At 39.0% G+C, this 14,155-nt stretch overlaps 1 protein-coding gene across 6 annotated transcripts in view; it reads left to right on the top strand.

Annotated features, from left to right (window-relative positions):
- Positions 1-9,846, top strand: part of tnn (tenascin N) — a 49,580-nt gene extending 39,734 nt beyond the window's left edge. For 5 of the 6 annotated variants that reach the window (XM_034888011.1, XM_034888013.1, XM_034888012.1 and 2 more), the window contains 4 exons: positions 1,284-1,380; positions 1,478-1,642; positions 5,067-5,230; positions 8,475-8,624. In XM_034888011.1, coding sequence (XP_034743902.1) covers positions 1,284-1,380; positions 1,478-1,642; positions 5,067-5,230; positions 8,475-8,624 — 576 coding nt within the window. Of the gene's footprint in view, positions 1-1,283; positions 1,381-1,477; positions 1,643-5,066; positions 5,231-8,474 lie in introns of all 6 variants that reach the window. The other variant, XM_034888009.1, reaches the window with a different exon arrangement.
- The last annotated feature ends 4,309 nt before the right edge of the window (positions 9,847-14,155 follow it).

Below are 14,155 nucleotides of genomic sequence, written 5' to 3'. Positions count from 1 at the left end.
CTTTTAACAACTCTCAATAAGCGTTTGGGAACTGAGGACCCTTATTGTTGTAGCTTGATGTACGACTTCAGTTGCTCAACAGTCCCCGATCTCTGCGCTTCAAATTGCACCACACATTTTCAAATGGAGACAGGTCTGGACTGCAGGCTGGCCATTCTAGTACCCACACTCTTTTACTACGAAGCCGCGCTGTTGTAACACGTGCAGAATGTGGCTTAGCATTGTCTTGCTGAAATTAGCAGGGACCTCCTTTTCTTGAAAGACAGCATTTGTTTCTCCAACACCTGTATGTACCTTTCAGCATTAATGATGCCTTAGTTATCTTTAACACACCCCCATACCATCACAGATGCTGGCTTTTGACCTTTGCGCTGATATCAATCTGGGTGGTCCATTTCATCTTTGGGTCGGAGTACAGTGCTCCATGATATCCAAAAACAGTTTGAAATGTGGACACGTTAGACCACAGAACCATTTTGCGTCAATCCGTCTCAGATGAGCTTGGGCCCAGAGAAGCAGTCGGCGTTCCTGGGTGATGTTGATCTATGGCTTTTGCTTTGCATGGTAGAGTTTGCACTTGTTGTAAAATCCTTTACATAATGTCTGTTTATAATGCAGTGCTGCCTGAGGGATTGAAGGTTACGGGAATTTAATGTTGGATTTTGGCCATGCCGCTCACGTAAAGAAATTTCTCAAAATTCTGTGAATCTTTTGATGATAATATGAACTGTAGTTGATAAAATCCCTAAATTCCTTGCTATTGTACTTTGAGAAATGTTCTTAAACTCTTTGCTCACGCAGTTGTGCACAAAGTGGTGAAACGCACATTGTCTTTGCTTGTGAACAACAACGCTTTTAGGGGAAGCTCCTTTTTATAAAAAATCATGACCAGTTAACCAGTCTTTTGTACATTCCACAACTTTTTTCCAGTCTTTTGTTGCCCCTGTCCTTGCTGTTTTGGAACGGGTTGCAGGCATCAAATTCAAAATGAGTAAATATTTGCAAAAAACTAAGTTTGTCAGTTTGAACATTGAATATATTGTCTCTGTAGTGTATCCACTTGAATATAGGTTTGAAGGGATTTGCAAATCACTGTTTTCTGCTTTTATTTACGTTTTTTATTTACGTTTAACTTAACGTCCTAACATTGGAATTGGGGTTTGTAGTTGACAGTTATTGCCACTGGAACTTCAGTGATGTAGATGATAACCAACATCCCAAAGCAGATAGTATGAAACATAAGTAATAGCTGTTTGTAAGCATCCTGTGTTCAATGCTTTCAGGTGCTCCAACGACGTACCGTTGGCAAGCTGGACTTTATGAAACGCTGGAAACAGTACATTATCGGGTTTGGCAACATGACAGACGAGTTCTGGATTGGTGAGCACTGTTTCTGCAGACATTGGAACATCCCCGTATGAACAGCACTAAAGTAATTCTTCTTGCTTTCACATTCTCTGTCTGTCTGTTCCCTCAGGTCTGGATAAGATATATGAGCTCACCAACACTCCTACTCAGTATGAGCTGAGGTTTGACCTGGGACTGGGCGCAGAGAGAGCCTTTGCTGTATATGACAACTTTAAGATTGCACCGGTCAAGCAGAAGTTCCAGCTCACTATCGGCAAATACAGTGGGACAGCAGGTAGGCCTTTTGCCCCTAATATCTTTCCAAACTACCAGCAATACAATAGACAGCATGTGTAGCACTAAGAAGAATTAAAGAAAACTTTAATTTACTTTAATCGAATAGAAGATGTTATAGGGACAAAAAAAGGCTGTGAGAGGAATGGAGGGGTTTTAAGCGGTAGACACCCAAACCATAACTCTCAAGGGTGCTGAGAAAACTAATACATACCAAGAGTAGGTGGGATATTCAGAATGTTCTGTTCAGTCAGTTATAGACGGGAGCTATATAAGGAAGGTGGCATCTGAGGAAGGCAGGATTTAGTTGGCTTTTGAGCCAGATAGATACACACGCACAGCAAGTGGGGTGCTGTGTCTACATATACCACAGTGTGCTGCAGAACATATACTGGATCTCTCTATTTTTGGCCTTTTTGTTAAATTTCTTCTGGGAACACATGGAAGAAATAGAAGTCATCAGCAAAATCTAAGAATATATTGTTGATAGAGGAAGGTTGAATTGTATACTTATTCTTCAATATTTAAAGTTCCCATATTGTAAAAAGTTAGATTTCCATGTCTTTTTGATTATACAGCAAGCATAGTTGCCTATAGAGCATGGGCATCAGAACAATTGTATGTGGGCGGGACAAGACGTCAGGGACCAGTGACACGGGACCCGCTCTCTTTTCAGCGCATCTGTTAGTTTTACTTTTCAGAGCGCCATCAGTCAAATCCATTCCACTTGAGGAATGCCCAAATTCATCAAATTCTATTTCGGTTTTAGCTACAGCCTCGACTTCCACGCTACTGTTTCCTCAAATCTATTCCACTTGGCTCATTCAGAGTCCATATAAACTCCATTCCGTGATTTCACTTCTCACGCCTTCTGCTTACCCAAGATACAGCAAGGTAAACACATAATCTTTTCATGTCTGCTACTCAGGTGGCTTTTGCTGTTAGCTTACTAAATCAGGGTTTTTCCTTCATAGAGAACAGGTTTTAATCAACGCCAAAGGAAAATCACGAAAACCGTAGGGGTGGTCTGTTACACTACCCTAGGCCTATAGGTTGTGTAACATCACTGACAATTTTTGGATCACTGCAACGGTAAGAGCAGCTCTTTGAATCCTGTTCAGTGAGAGAAAATAGTTGTTGTACCAGTGCTATGTGTTGATATTAAAGCCAAACTACTACTGTATTGTAATCTTCTTTAGAGCCTGACCGATTTATCGCGGGCCGATATTAGGCATTTCCCGATCTATTAGTATCGGCATTTATAATATTCATTTATCTAAATTATTTATAATAACAAATAATTGATTCTGATAAATAAAAATGGACTGTCAACCATGTTATGAGTGTTGGTGTTGCATAGTTTATCCACCAGAGGGCACTCTACAGCGTCCCTGTTGGCAACAGATTATTTTTTTTGTTTTTTGTTTTTTTTGTTATTGTGTTTTTGTATAAAGGACTTTAACTTTGTATTTTTAACATTTTATTTATCAGAACTTCAATATATTTAGATGTTCCTCTGTTCTGTTTTGACAATAAAACAAATAAATAACTACAAATAACTGGTGTTAGTGAGATCTGTTTATGTTTTATAACTGGTTTCTGGATATATCGGCCTATCACATTTTTAAATAACCAAATATCGGTATCGGCCTTGAAAATCCTTTATCGGTCAGGCTCTAATCTTCACCGACTAGCAAGGGTGGACCGACCCACTTCTTTTGCTTCCGATGCCCATGACAGAGAGACTGAAAGTATCAAAAAAGCTCAATCCACAGAGAAATTCCACAGACCGTATTCAGAAACGGTGCCTTTAAACAATCTGTCAAGTCTTCCATAAGGTTGTGATGTCATAACATTACTATATATACAGTAGATATTTGGGGTGTGCAAAAAATTTGATTCGTATTCAAGTTGCTATTCAAGTCCGACCAATTCAAAATTGATTCATAGAATTCCAAAAATCTATTCATATTTTGATATAAAAATGTCATGGTCTTAATAAAATCACATGATATATATGATGATGTGTGTGCGAGTTAGAGGATGGATACCCGACCCGAGCCCGACGGGACCCGGCGGGACCCGACGGGCCGGGCCGGGTTCGAACAGATTTTTAGAAAGACTGCTCGGGTTCGGGTCGGGCTCGGTCACATCACCGCGATAAGGCATTGAACATTTTTTAGCGTAAACTCATTCTTTTTTCCTGTTTATAACTTTTGGGTTTTTATTTCTATTCGTTTGTTTTTTCTTTTTTGCTTGCTTATTTACTGTTTGGGTCTTACTGTATTTTACAAATTGTTATCATGTGAAGCACTTTGCTACTTTGTCTGTAAAAGGTGCTAGGCCTATATCAAGTTAACCTATTATATTACATTCTCAGCAGTGGCAGCAAGGCATTAAACTAAACATGTACAGTATATGTGTGAGTGAATGCTGAATTACCGCATCTCTTATTGGGGCGGCTTATACAGGTTAAGCAAGGTATTTATTTTACTCAGATTTACTGACACAATCCCCCACATATGATGTTAATAAAAGTGGGCTTTCCGCACAAACAAACGTACATGTGTCATTAGTATGAGAAACAAATGCGATTTTAATTGTGTCGGGCAAGGGTCGGGCTCGGACATAAATATCTTAATGCCTGTCGGGCTCGGGTCGGGTTCGGTTACTGTTCTGTCGGACGCGGGCCGGGCTCTGACAGAATAATCCGGCCCGATCCGCACTCTAGTGCGAGTGTGTGTGTGTTGTGTGTACAGGACTGTGCAAACGTCTTTGGTGTGGAAAAATGCTGTAAACTTAGAATGCTTTCAAAAATATAAATGATTGTTTAATTTTTTTATCAATTTACAAAATGCAAAGGAAGCGAACAACAGAAAAATCTAAATCATAGCAATATTTGGTGTTACCACCCTTTGCCTTAAAACCAGCATCAATTCTTATAATTACTAGCAAAAAGTTTGGCAACGTTGAGGATCGTAGATGCATTGGTCAGCCAAGTAAACTTGACCGATGGGCAACAGATGAAAAACACATCAAGCTTATTTCTTAATGGAAGAGTTGCAGCCAAACAGCCATGCCTCCGACTGTGTTTTTTTGCATATTTGAGTTGCTTGTCCTTGTTTCTATGTCTGAGGTATGGCTTTTTGGCTGCAACTCTTCCATGAAAACCACGTCTGGCCAGACTTCTCCAGACAGTAGATGGGTGCACCTGGGTGAATACCTGCCTTAAATAAGCAGGCCCTAAAACGGGGCGTTTTAGACATAGGGTGAATATAGGGTACACTCAGACAAATGTAAGAAAAATAATATGCTTTTTTAACAACAAAGCATATAAACCTGTTCTAGTAGAAACTGAAAATAAAAGTATGAACCTGAAAATGAGCATGATTATTGCTTGTTAATTATTGTTAATGATCCCACAGGTGATGCTATGACCTACCACCAAGGCCGACCCTGGACTACTATTGATAATGATAACGACATCGCTCTGGGTAACTGTGCCCTGACCCACCGTGGTGCCTGGTGGTACAAAAACTGTCACCTGGCCAACCCCAATGGAAAATGGGGCGACAACAGGCACAGTTTGGTAAGTGAGCAGAAGGGCAGTCCTGCACTGGTTCGTGTATGACGGTCATAGGGTGCTATCCTGCCATTACTGTGGATCTGCCAATGTAGTTTTAAAGTGTATTAAGTCATACTGCCCTGTCATTCACAATAATACTCATTCTTGATCTTGTTGATTTAACATCTACGGAGCCCCCGAGGTGACAAGGAGGGGGGGAGGCATCAAGAAAATATTCAAATAATACAAAAAAACATGTACTGGGAACACTTTTGCAAGATCTTGACTTTTATTTGCGAGATCTTGACTTTTATATTGGAGAAAATTTTAAATGTAAAAAATCAATTTAAATTTAATAAAACATGTACTGGAACAATCACTTTTGCGAGATCTTGACCTTGTTTTGCGAGATCTTTACTTTGTTTTGCAAGATATCGAGTTTTTTTGCCAAAAGGATTTGCAATAAGGATAACTTAGCTAGCTAGCAGGCTAGCTAGCAGGCTAGCTAGCAGTGCGACATGATTACATCTTCTTGGTTGTCTAGATACATCCCATGTTTATTTTGATAAGCATTACTAATTAAGACATAGCAAAGGGAAGTATTATAATGGACATTGTTGTTGACTGATGTAAATGACTGCCGGCTAACCTTAGTTGCTAGCTAGTACCTAGCTTGTAGCATGACATGATTACATACCCTTGGTTGTCTAAATTCATCCATCGTTTATTTTTATAAGCATTACTAATTAATAAATGCCAAACACAAGTGTTATAATGAACAATGTTGACTGTTGATGTCAATACCGCTAGTTTGTGTTGTAACAACATGCTTGTTCATGAGCTTCTTTCTTGTCTCTTACAAGTAGCTAGTTCATTCTCATAATACAGCCAAGGTATAGCTAGCTAGCTATGTGGCAAACTCACAAACTTGCCGTTTCATTGTATAAAATGTTCACTAATGGTAAACATTGTGTTTTCATTGTTCCTGATTGTTTAAATGCGTATCAAAATAAACAATGGATCTATTTAGACAACCAAGGTGATGTAATCATGTCATGCTGCTAGCTAGATACGAGCTAGCAACTAGCAAAAAGTGATTGTTCCAGCACATGTTTTATTAATTGAAATGTTTTTTCTTCTCCATGTCAAAAGTAAGAGCTCACAAATAAAACTCAAGATCTTGCAAAACAAAGTCAATGTTTGGCAAAAGTGTTTGTCCCCAGTACATGTAGTTATTTTAGTTTTTAGTTTAGTTTAGTTTTTCCTCCGTAAACATCAAGTATTGAAGTTAACTCTTCTGGTGTGGTGTGCCTTCTCACCAATAGGTGGCACTGACAGTGTTATGTGATGACAGATTTATACTAACCCAAGTTACCAGGTACTTTAACAGTCCTTGAGATTTCTCTAGGCGGTCACATATCATGCCTTCACTCCGTCCTTGCCAATAAATAATTGTATTTATTTAATTATGGATTTGTTGAATTCATACCACTTGAAAATATATGATTTTCTTGCCTAAATTTTTACCCTTAAAAAAGTGCTGCAGTTTCCACATGCTTTGGCCCTCTGTGATGACCCTGAGTTCATTGTGAAGCTAACACTCTCAACTTGTTGTTTCTAGTGGCATTGTGACACTAGGCCTTACTGACACAGAGCTACAGAGGTTAGAACACAGAATTTCTATTTCCGTCCAAGTAAATCATCTGAAAAAATAATAAAAAGCACTACTGTAAGCATATTACAACTGCTATATACTAAAATAGTACCCTAGCCTCATGTCTCAACTTAGAACAGAAAAAAATCAGAAAAAAATGACTTATAAAATGGATTTTATATGAATGTATTTCTACAGATATGTCTGTGCGTTTGTCTTATTTCTTATTTCTAAAAAAGCCAAAAAAGTGCTAAATACAAAACTTCTGAAATACAAAAACACATCCACATCACTCACAGATATGTCTGAAAGAAGTACATACATAGATTTATAGAAATAAGTAATCATAATTTCATGAAATGGTGAAATGCCATCAGAAGGCCATATTTTTGTTTTCAGACAGCTGAAAGGGATCACAGGAATAGTTTCAGGAGTTTTAGGAAAGGTAGGGATGCACGCTCGATTTAGACAGAAACGGTGCAGTGTTTCTTACCTGCATAACGTGATTATAACCGCTGTAAGTCACGCTTATACAGTTATGCTTTGTGCGGGGGCTTGATGGACTCACTGTGCATGACCGTGTTGTTGATGATTTAATGCTTGCAATTCATAAAAAACAATTCATGAAAACACGTTTTGGAAAAACAGGTACCGTTTGGGGAACCGTGCTCTCAGACTGGTTAAAGTTTAAATCTGCTTCATTAAGTTTAGCTACCGTGTACGGGAGACTTGGTGTCCATGAATAGTAAGTGGATCCCCTGTGTGTGCTATGAGTCCTTTTCAGCTCAAAATGTCAATGAGGCAAATGAAATCTTCAGTGTTCTTGATTAAGTCAGCAGTCATTAGGGGTTTCAAGGAGGAGATCTGCTGTGTTTTTTTTCTAATCATTTTTCACCAGGCATACCTCTTGCTGCTAAATGAAATACAGTTAGTAGTTGTACATCTATTACTCACAACACATTGCTTCTCCTGTATTTATTTGAAACTGCTAAATTTATCTTGTCTTATCTTATACTTATTTGGGGTTCTTGCAAAAAAAAAAGAGTACTGACCGGTGGCTGTTTCCTGGTCAGCAATCAAAGACTACTTCACCCCAGCCCGCTCTTACTTGTTTTGTTTTGGATTGTTGAGATGAAGCAGAAATCGCCTGAATCCATCAGCAGTGATAAGAAAACACATTTCTCACACCAGCTATAAACCATAAGTGTTTTTTACCAGGCTGATAGGGTAACAACAACAGTTATTATGTTGGAAAGTGTGATACTAAAGAAAATGCCAGGGGATTTCTCTGCTCTTGTCAAGATTTCAACCATAATATTGCTGCTGCAGATGTCTCCCGCACGTTTGGTGGCGAAATGCAATAACAGTCAAAACAAGTTTGTACTCACATGAAATGAAGCCCGAGGCTGGTGTTTATTAGTGTTTGTCATTCTGCCTGTCTGTCATTGCTGCTTGCCTGTTCTGTGACTCTGTCCCTCTCCATTTTCTTGTCTTCTCATTTCCCCTCTACCTCTTTTTTCATCACTCCTCACATCGCCTTCTAACCATATTTTGCTTTTCTCTCTCCAATCTCTTTCTTGCTCTTTCTTGCTCAATCTGCTCTCCCACTCTCAGGGAGTGAACTGGGAACCATGGAAGGGCCACCTAGTATCCCTCGACTTCACAGAGATGAAGATCCGTCCTGTGGGAGCCCTGTACAGCAGGAAGAGGCGATCTTTGATGGCCAGAGAGAAGAGCAGAACCACAAACCTCCAAAAGAAATAATGGAACATCTCCCACTGACGACACAGTCGTCCAAAAGTCCCAGTAACCTGCCGTCACTCTAGATTTTGGTGTTTCTGTACATTTGTATATGTTCCCACTGGTCTATATTCCTATATGTGTCTCTTGGACAATATATAGACTTCTCTGGTCAAGGAAAGAAATACTCATAAGCAATAGTAACTTATTATCTGTTTTTACTGTATACAATGAGATTCATCAGAAATTCCTAGGTTTAGTGTGATTGCGGGAAAGTGGTGAATAGAGAACTGCCTTGGAGTTGTTTTGAATTGAACATTAACAAGTTTAGTCTTATCAGTTATAATGCAAATGCTATTTTTTGTAAACTCCTGTTTCACTGGTTCTGGTATTAACTTCAATTGTAAATCAGGAAACAGTAGATAGTAGTAGTCAGTAAATTTGAAACATGCATTCATTTTAACTTTATTTTTTAAACCTCAGGGCAGCAGCCCAGATTATTTGTATTACATTTGTTTATTTTATGTCCTATGAAGAATTTGAGTAGCAACTTTTCTTGTGTATAGTAGTATTGTCAACATCAATGTCAAAATGGCTTGTGTGTTTTGTTTTAAGATCAGTTAGTGTGAGTTTATTGATTATGAAGTTATTTGGCTGTGTCACATTCAGCTGTCACTGCCGCAAACACTGTCATTTCAAATTAGTGTGTGTCAGACAAGTCAGAGAATAACAATGGATGGCCGTACTGCTCCTGCTTTACATTCATATGATAGGGACAATGCATATAAATCAATGTGATGTGCCCACATTAAACGTCAATATGGAAGTTTACCCCATCCCCAGGGATCTAATGAACAAACTCTTTTTTTCAGTATTGATAGCTGAAAAATGTTGTTAATACTGCTTTGACAGTAATTACATTTTTCTACACGTGTATTACAAACTGCTGGTTTATGAGTATAAGTATGGAGCACATCAAAAATGATCTATAGGCCCCGCTCCTCATAAATTTTGCGTTCACTAAAATATATTTTTTAAACCTTCATAGCCCATAAAGTTTTGTTCCAATAAATACTCAATCAGGAGTTTCACAGTCAGAAATGAGGACTGTCACTAAGGAATTTAAAAACCTGTATATGAGACTATTGTTTTACTAATTGTATTGTTAGACTAACATTATAGGTGGTCATTCATATTTGTGCCACACATTTCACACAATAAGAAAATAAAGGTTTTGTTACATGAAGACATTGTCATTTATGAGAGCCTTAAGGGATATAGGATGAACACAATAATAAATAAGCAGATAGAAGTGGAAGTCAAATGTTTACCATGTGACCGACCAGAAGAGGGGGGTCTATAGATGAACTACTACTGTAGTGCTGTATTAAAGATGGATCAATGTGTATCGACTTACACATTCCATCTTTTTTTTTTTTTTAAGATAATTTATGGGGCATTTTTAGGCCTTCATTTGACAGGATAGCTGAAGATATAAAAGGCGAGAGAGAGGGAGAATGACATTCAGCCACGGGCCGCAGGTCGGAGTTGAACCTGAGTCCGCTGCGTCGAGGTGTAAACCTCTACGCTCTACCATTGGACTATCCCAGACCCCGTTTTGAGATGACATCACATCATGTATCATGAGATCACATGATACATGATAGGTCTCTGAGGTTGCAGTAGGCAATCTGAGCTAAAGGCTAACATCCTTTATTATGAGAGCTCTCTTAAAGAATATCCTTATCCAATTTTAATGTAACTGCGTAGACTGTCGAAAGCCTCCCATCGAAACTGCTTTATGAAGGGAGCTCTTCTCGACCAAGGAAGGAGAAACCATTACAGTGACCAGTAACCCTTTTTTGATGAACTGTGCTTATAAGTCCATCTACTAATACATCCATGGCTAACAATGACAAATTATAAAATGCTGATTGCAGGCTTTGTTTACCATGTCTATCACCTTTAGTGTTAGCAGAAGGCCGATGGATGTCGTTAGTATTTGAACTAATTGTAACTTAGAGATGTAAAGATCCTTTGAGGGAATCCTCAAAGTTATTCGGGGAATTGTGGGAAGAAACCTGTACCAAATTGTATTGCAATCCATCCAATAGTTCATTCTCTGGGGACCATGATGACATTTGCATCTGTTTGTCCAACTATTTCAGTTGTGACAGACGATGCATATCTTAAGTTCAATGATCTGCATGTCAAAGTCTCCTCACAAATCTCAGTTTCATTACTAATTTGACTGAATCATCAAGTTATTAGTTTTTTGCCAGAGTTTTCAACAACATCCCAGAATCTATCAGCAGTTTGCTCAGTTTGAGTTCACATTAATAATCTCTTATGAAACGTGGATGACACCATAAAATTAAAACTGCTCAGTGGGTGCTGACAAGCTTCAGTTGATTTTCTCTATCTAGAACTGCAGTGTTCCCACAGTGCAACACTTTCATCATACTAAATTAAGCAACTGTACTTGCAGGGACTGATGACTGTTTATCTGATCTCACAACAGTTTCCCAATTATGTATCTCATAATCTGTAGATGAGCTATGAAAAGGATATAAAAAGCAACTTCCACCATTTCAACACAAAACAAGGTACACATATAAGATATTATCTGTTTAACACTGCACCACTTCTGAAATGGCCTTCCTTTCTCAAAGGCCAAGGTATGTTTTTAGTGTTTATTCATCAAAATCAAATGAGAGTGTGAGGAGGTTGCATGCCTAATTTTTGGCAGCAACTATTTCTAGCATAGCAATTTTTTTCAACTTTGAAATGAAATGTTTCACAAAAGCTCATTAATGCAAAAGGCCTTTTTTTAGCCACAGAGATGACAAATTACTTTAAGGAGATTGGTTCTTGCCATTGCTCTGCAAGGCAAGTTGTTTGCTTAGTGCCAGCATAAACATATAGGACACACACAGCCTCTCTCTCCCTTCCTTACTGTCTGTAAGTCTCCTCGACATACAGTACACAGGACAGTATTAGCTTGGAGACTTACACATTTGTCTGCTAGTGTAACTTTGGTCCACACCTAGCCTTGGGTTCAGGGTGATGTGTTGTTTCCATGAGAGAACTTGGTAATGTTGTAACAAGGGAGTGTTTGTTTCAAGGGGTGGAGTGTGAGCTGTTCATGGAAAGAGAGAAGTACAAACCAGACAGAAGAGAACAGACTTTAGAATTAACTTCTGTTTGTTGAAGCTCTAGTGCATAGTTTCTTCCACCCCCATGAGGAATTCTATGATGACATGATACAAGCCTTCCATGACCGCACACTGCCACCCCTCGTCCATGCAGTTGCTAGTAGTCAAGGAGGACATGGAGGATTCAAAAAACAAAAACTGATGGAAATTATCTTCCCTCTAGTTTCTGCACAGGAAAGTCCCCAGATGCCACAATCTTATGAACATACTGAGAAATAGAGAGAGTTACGTGAAGCTGATAGTCTGAACTAGCTTTGTAGCAACTCATTTGGCGATGGCTTGAATGTAAATGACAGTTATTAGTATCAAAAAGTTACACACTAAAGTTTTAAATTGTCACTTGGCAAATGAAACACAAACAGATTTACTGAGTTACCTCAAGATCACAGTGCATAGTCTTGCATTACAGACAAGGTCAGGTGTGAGTTTACTTATACTAAGTTTCTCAACCAGGTCCATGCGCCCGTAGTGTATTTTTGTGTGTATTTGTGTGTGTGTGCTGCTCACAGTTTCTCCATTGCATAAATGTAATTGTGATTGTGGACTATAGGCCTATTGTTGATTCATTTTACATCTCTGTGTCTGCCTTGGTGGTGATGTTTTATTCTGCTCTTATCTAATCGTTCTGGCCTAATAATGCTTGCCGCACCCGCCGTGGTGTTCTTTGGCTTTTTATGTTTTGTTGCACATCTTTGTTCACCTGTTTGACTTTTGACCTCTTTTATGGTTAATTCCAGTGAGTCTATACAGAGGAAGTTGGTTGGGTATTTATAACTGATAATCAGTTGTGTGCACAGGCTGTAAAGTGCTGGCTAGAGAAGAGAATTTACTGTTGGTGTTTGGACATGAGGGCTCTGTGGTGTGATGGTGTTCCATTTGTAGAAGTTGACATTAAATACAATTATTGTCTAGTTTATAGGCGTTCTTTTATTTTACAGTACGATCATATAATTTTTTAGCATTCCTCCCCCCACCTCTTTAGATAGTTCTCCTTCCATCCCTTGCAAGTAGCACATCTTCAAGCAACCCATATGCAGTATCAAAGCAGCTGCATTCTGGGTCTTTTGTTCATGTTTTGTAGCAAACCAGGGGAAACAGGTCAGCTAATGCAGCACAGGGGGCGTGTCCACAGGCCCAGATTGGGGGAGGTCCTGTGCAAGTGCTGCAGCCACTTGGCACATGGCACCCTTCAAACCTGCACCCATCAGGTAATCGGGGGATGGCATTAAGAGAGCCAGCCCAAGGACGCTTGGGGAGATTGAGTATCAAAGGCCCAGAGAGTTTGTTGCTCAGTAAGGATATTGGCTGGAAGAAGGACTGACCTCTTGCTCTGCTTTAAACCCTGGCAGACTGGCAGACTGCGGATGGGAAGAATTTAAAGTTGAAGTTTATTTCACTGCCCTTTTCCTTTGCTAAGTTATTAAAGAACACTTCATGTTAAACTGAGTCACCTATTTTCATTGTGAATCAGGCTTTCAAGTTCCCTGGGTTGCTACAGTTTGTATAGGCCTCTTAACCAAATTGTGCTCTTACAGCAAATGTCAAGCGTCACAGATGATTGGTCTGCTTAGTAATATTTCATTCATGCTGTGTGACTTGAGTGTGGCTATTTATGCACCATCATCAAGTGTTAAAAATGCTGTCAACACATTGATTGTTGTTTACAATTTATCACATCTGGGCTAAGCACATCAGGTCAGGGAGGAGGATACACTACCTATCTATCGAATGTGAGATGCCATACTTTTTTTTATTTATTTTTTATTTTTTCATGTCACAGTGAAAGATGACAAGTTGTGAAAGAACATTTTCACACCTCAGGCTTCAATGAATTAAAGAAACGCATTTACATGCTGAGATCAAATATCTTAGGCAGGTTAAGACTCAGGATCCGTGAGACAAAACCATTTCCCAAAGTACATGTCTGAGCCTTAAAATTGTCAAAGATGAATTGCTCCCCAAGCCAAACTGATTACTTGCATCAAACATCGCTCCGTTACGGCCATCAAAGCGATGATGAAAATGACATGTTCATGAAGATCACTAGAGGCACAAGTGCTAATTAATTGCACTGCCTCTGCAGCTTTCAGTTTTGTTTATTAAAACAGTTTATACCATGAGAAACCTTCCTCCGCCTCTTTATCTACTTATTTTCCATAATTCCCTGCAGTAAAAGTGGATGTTATTTTTTTATTTTTTTATTTTTCAGGCAGATGTCATGCTGTATGTGTATGCCCCACAAACAATTGTAATTTTTTTCACAGTCCCTGTGGTCTTAATAAGCACAGTGTGTTACCATTCAGCAAAAATGACCAAGAGCTTTGTTCCTATGTGTATTGG

Source organism: Etheostoma cragini, chromosome 12 (assembly GCF_013103735.1).
Source record: "Etheostoma cragini isolate CJK2018 chromosome 12, CSU_Ecrag_1.0, whole genome shotgun sequence".
NCBI classification, from domain to species: domain Eukaryota; kingdom Metazoa; phylum Chordata; class Actinopteri; order Perciformes; family Percidae; genus Etheostoma; species Etheostoma cragini.
Note: the sequence above shows the minus strand (reverse complement) of the source record. Positions and strands in the feature narration are given on the sequence as shown.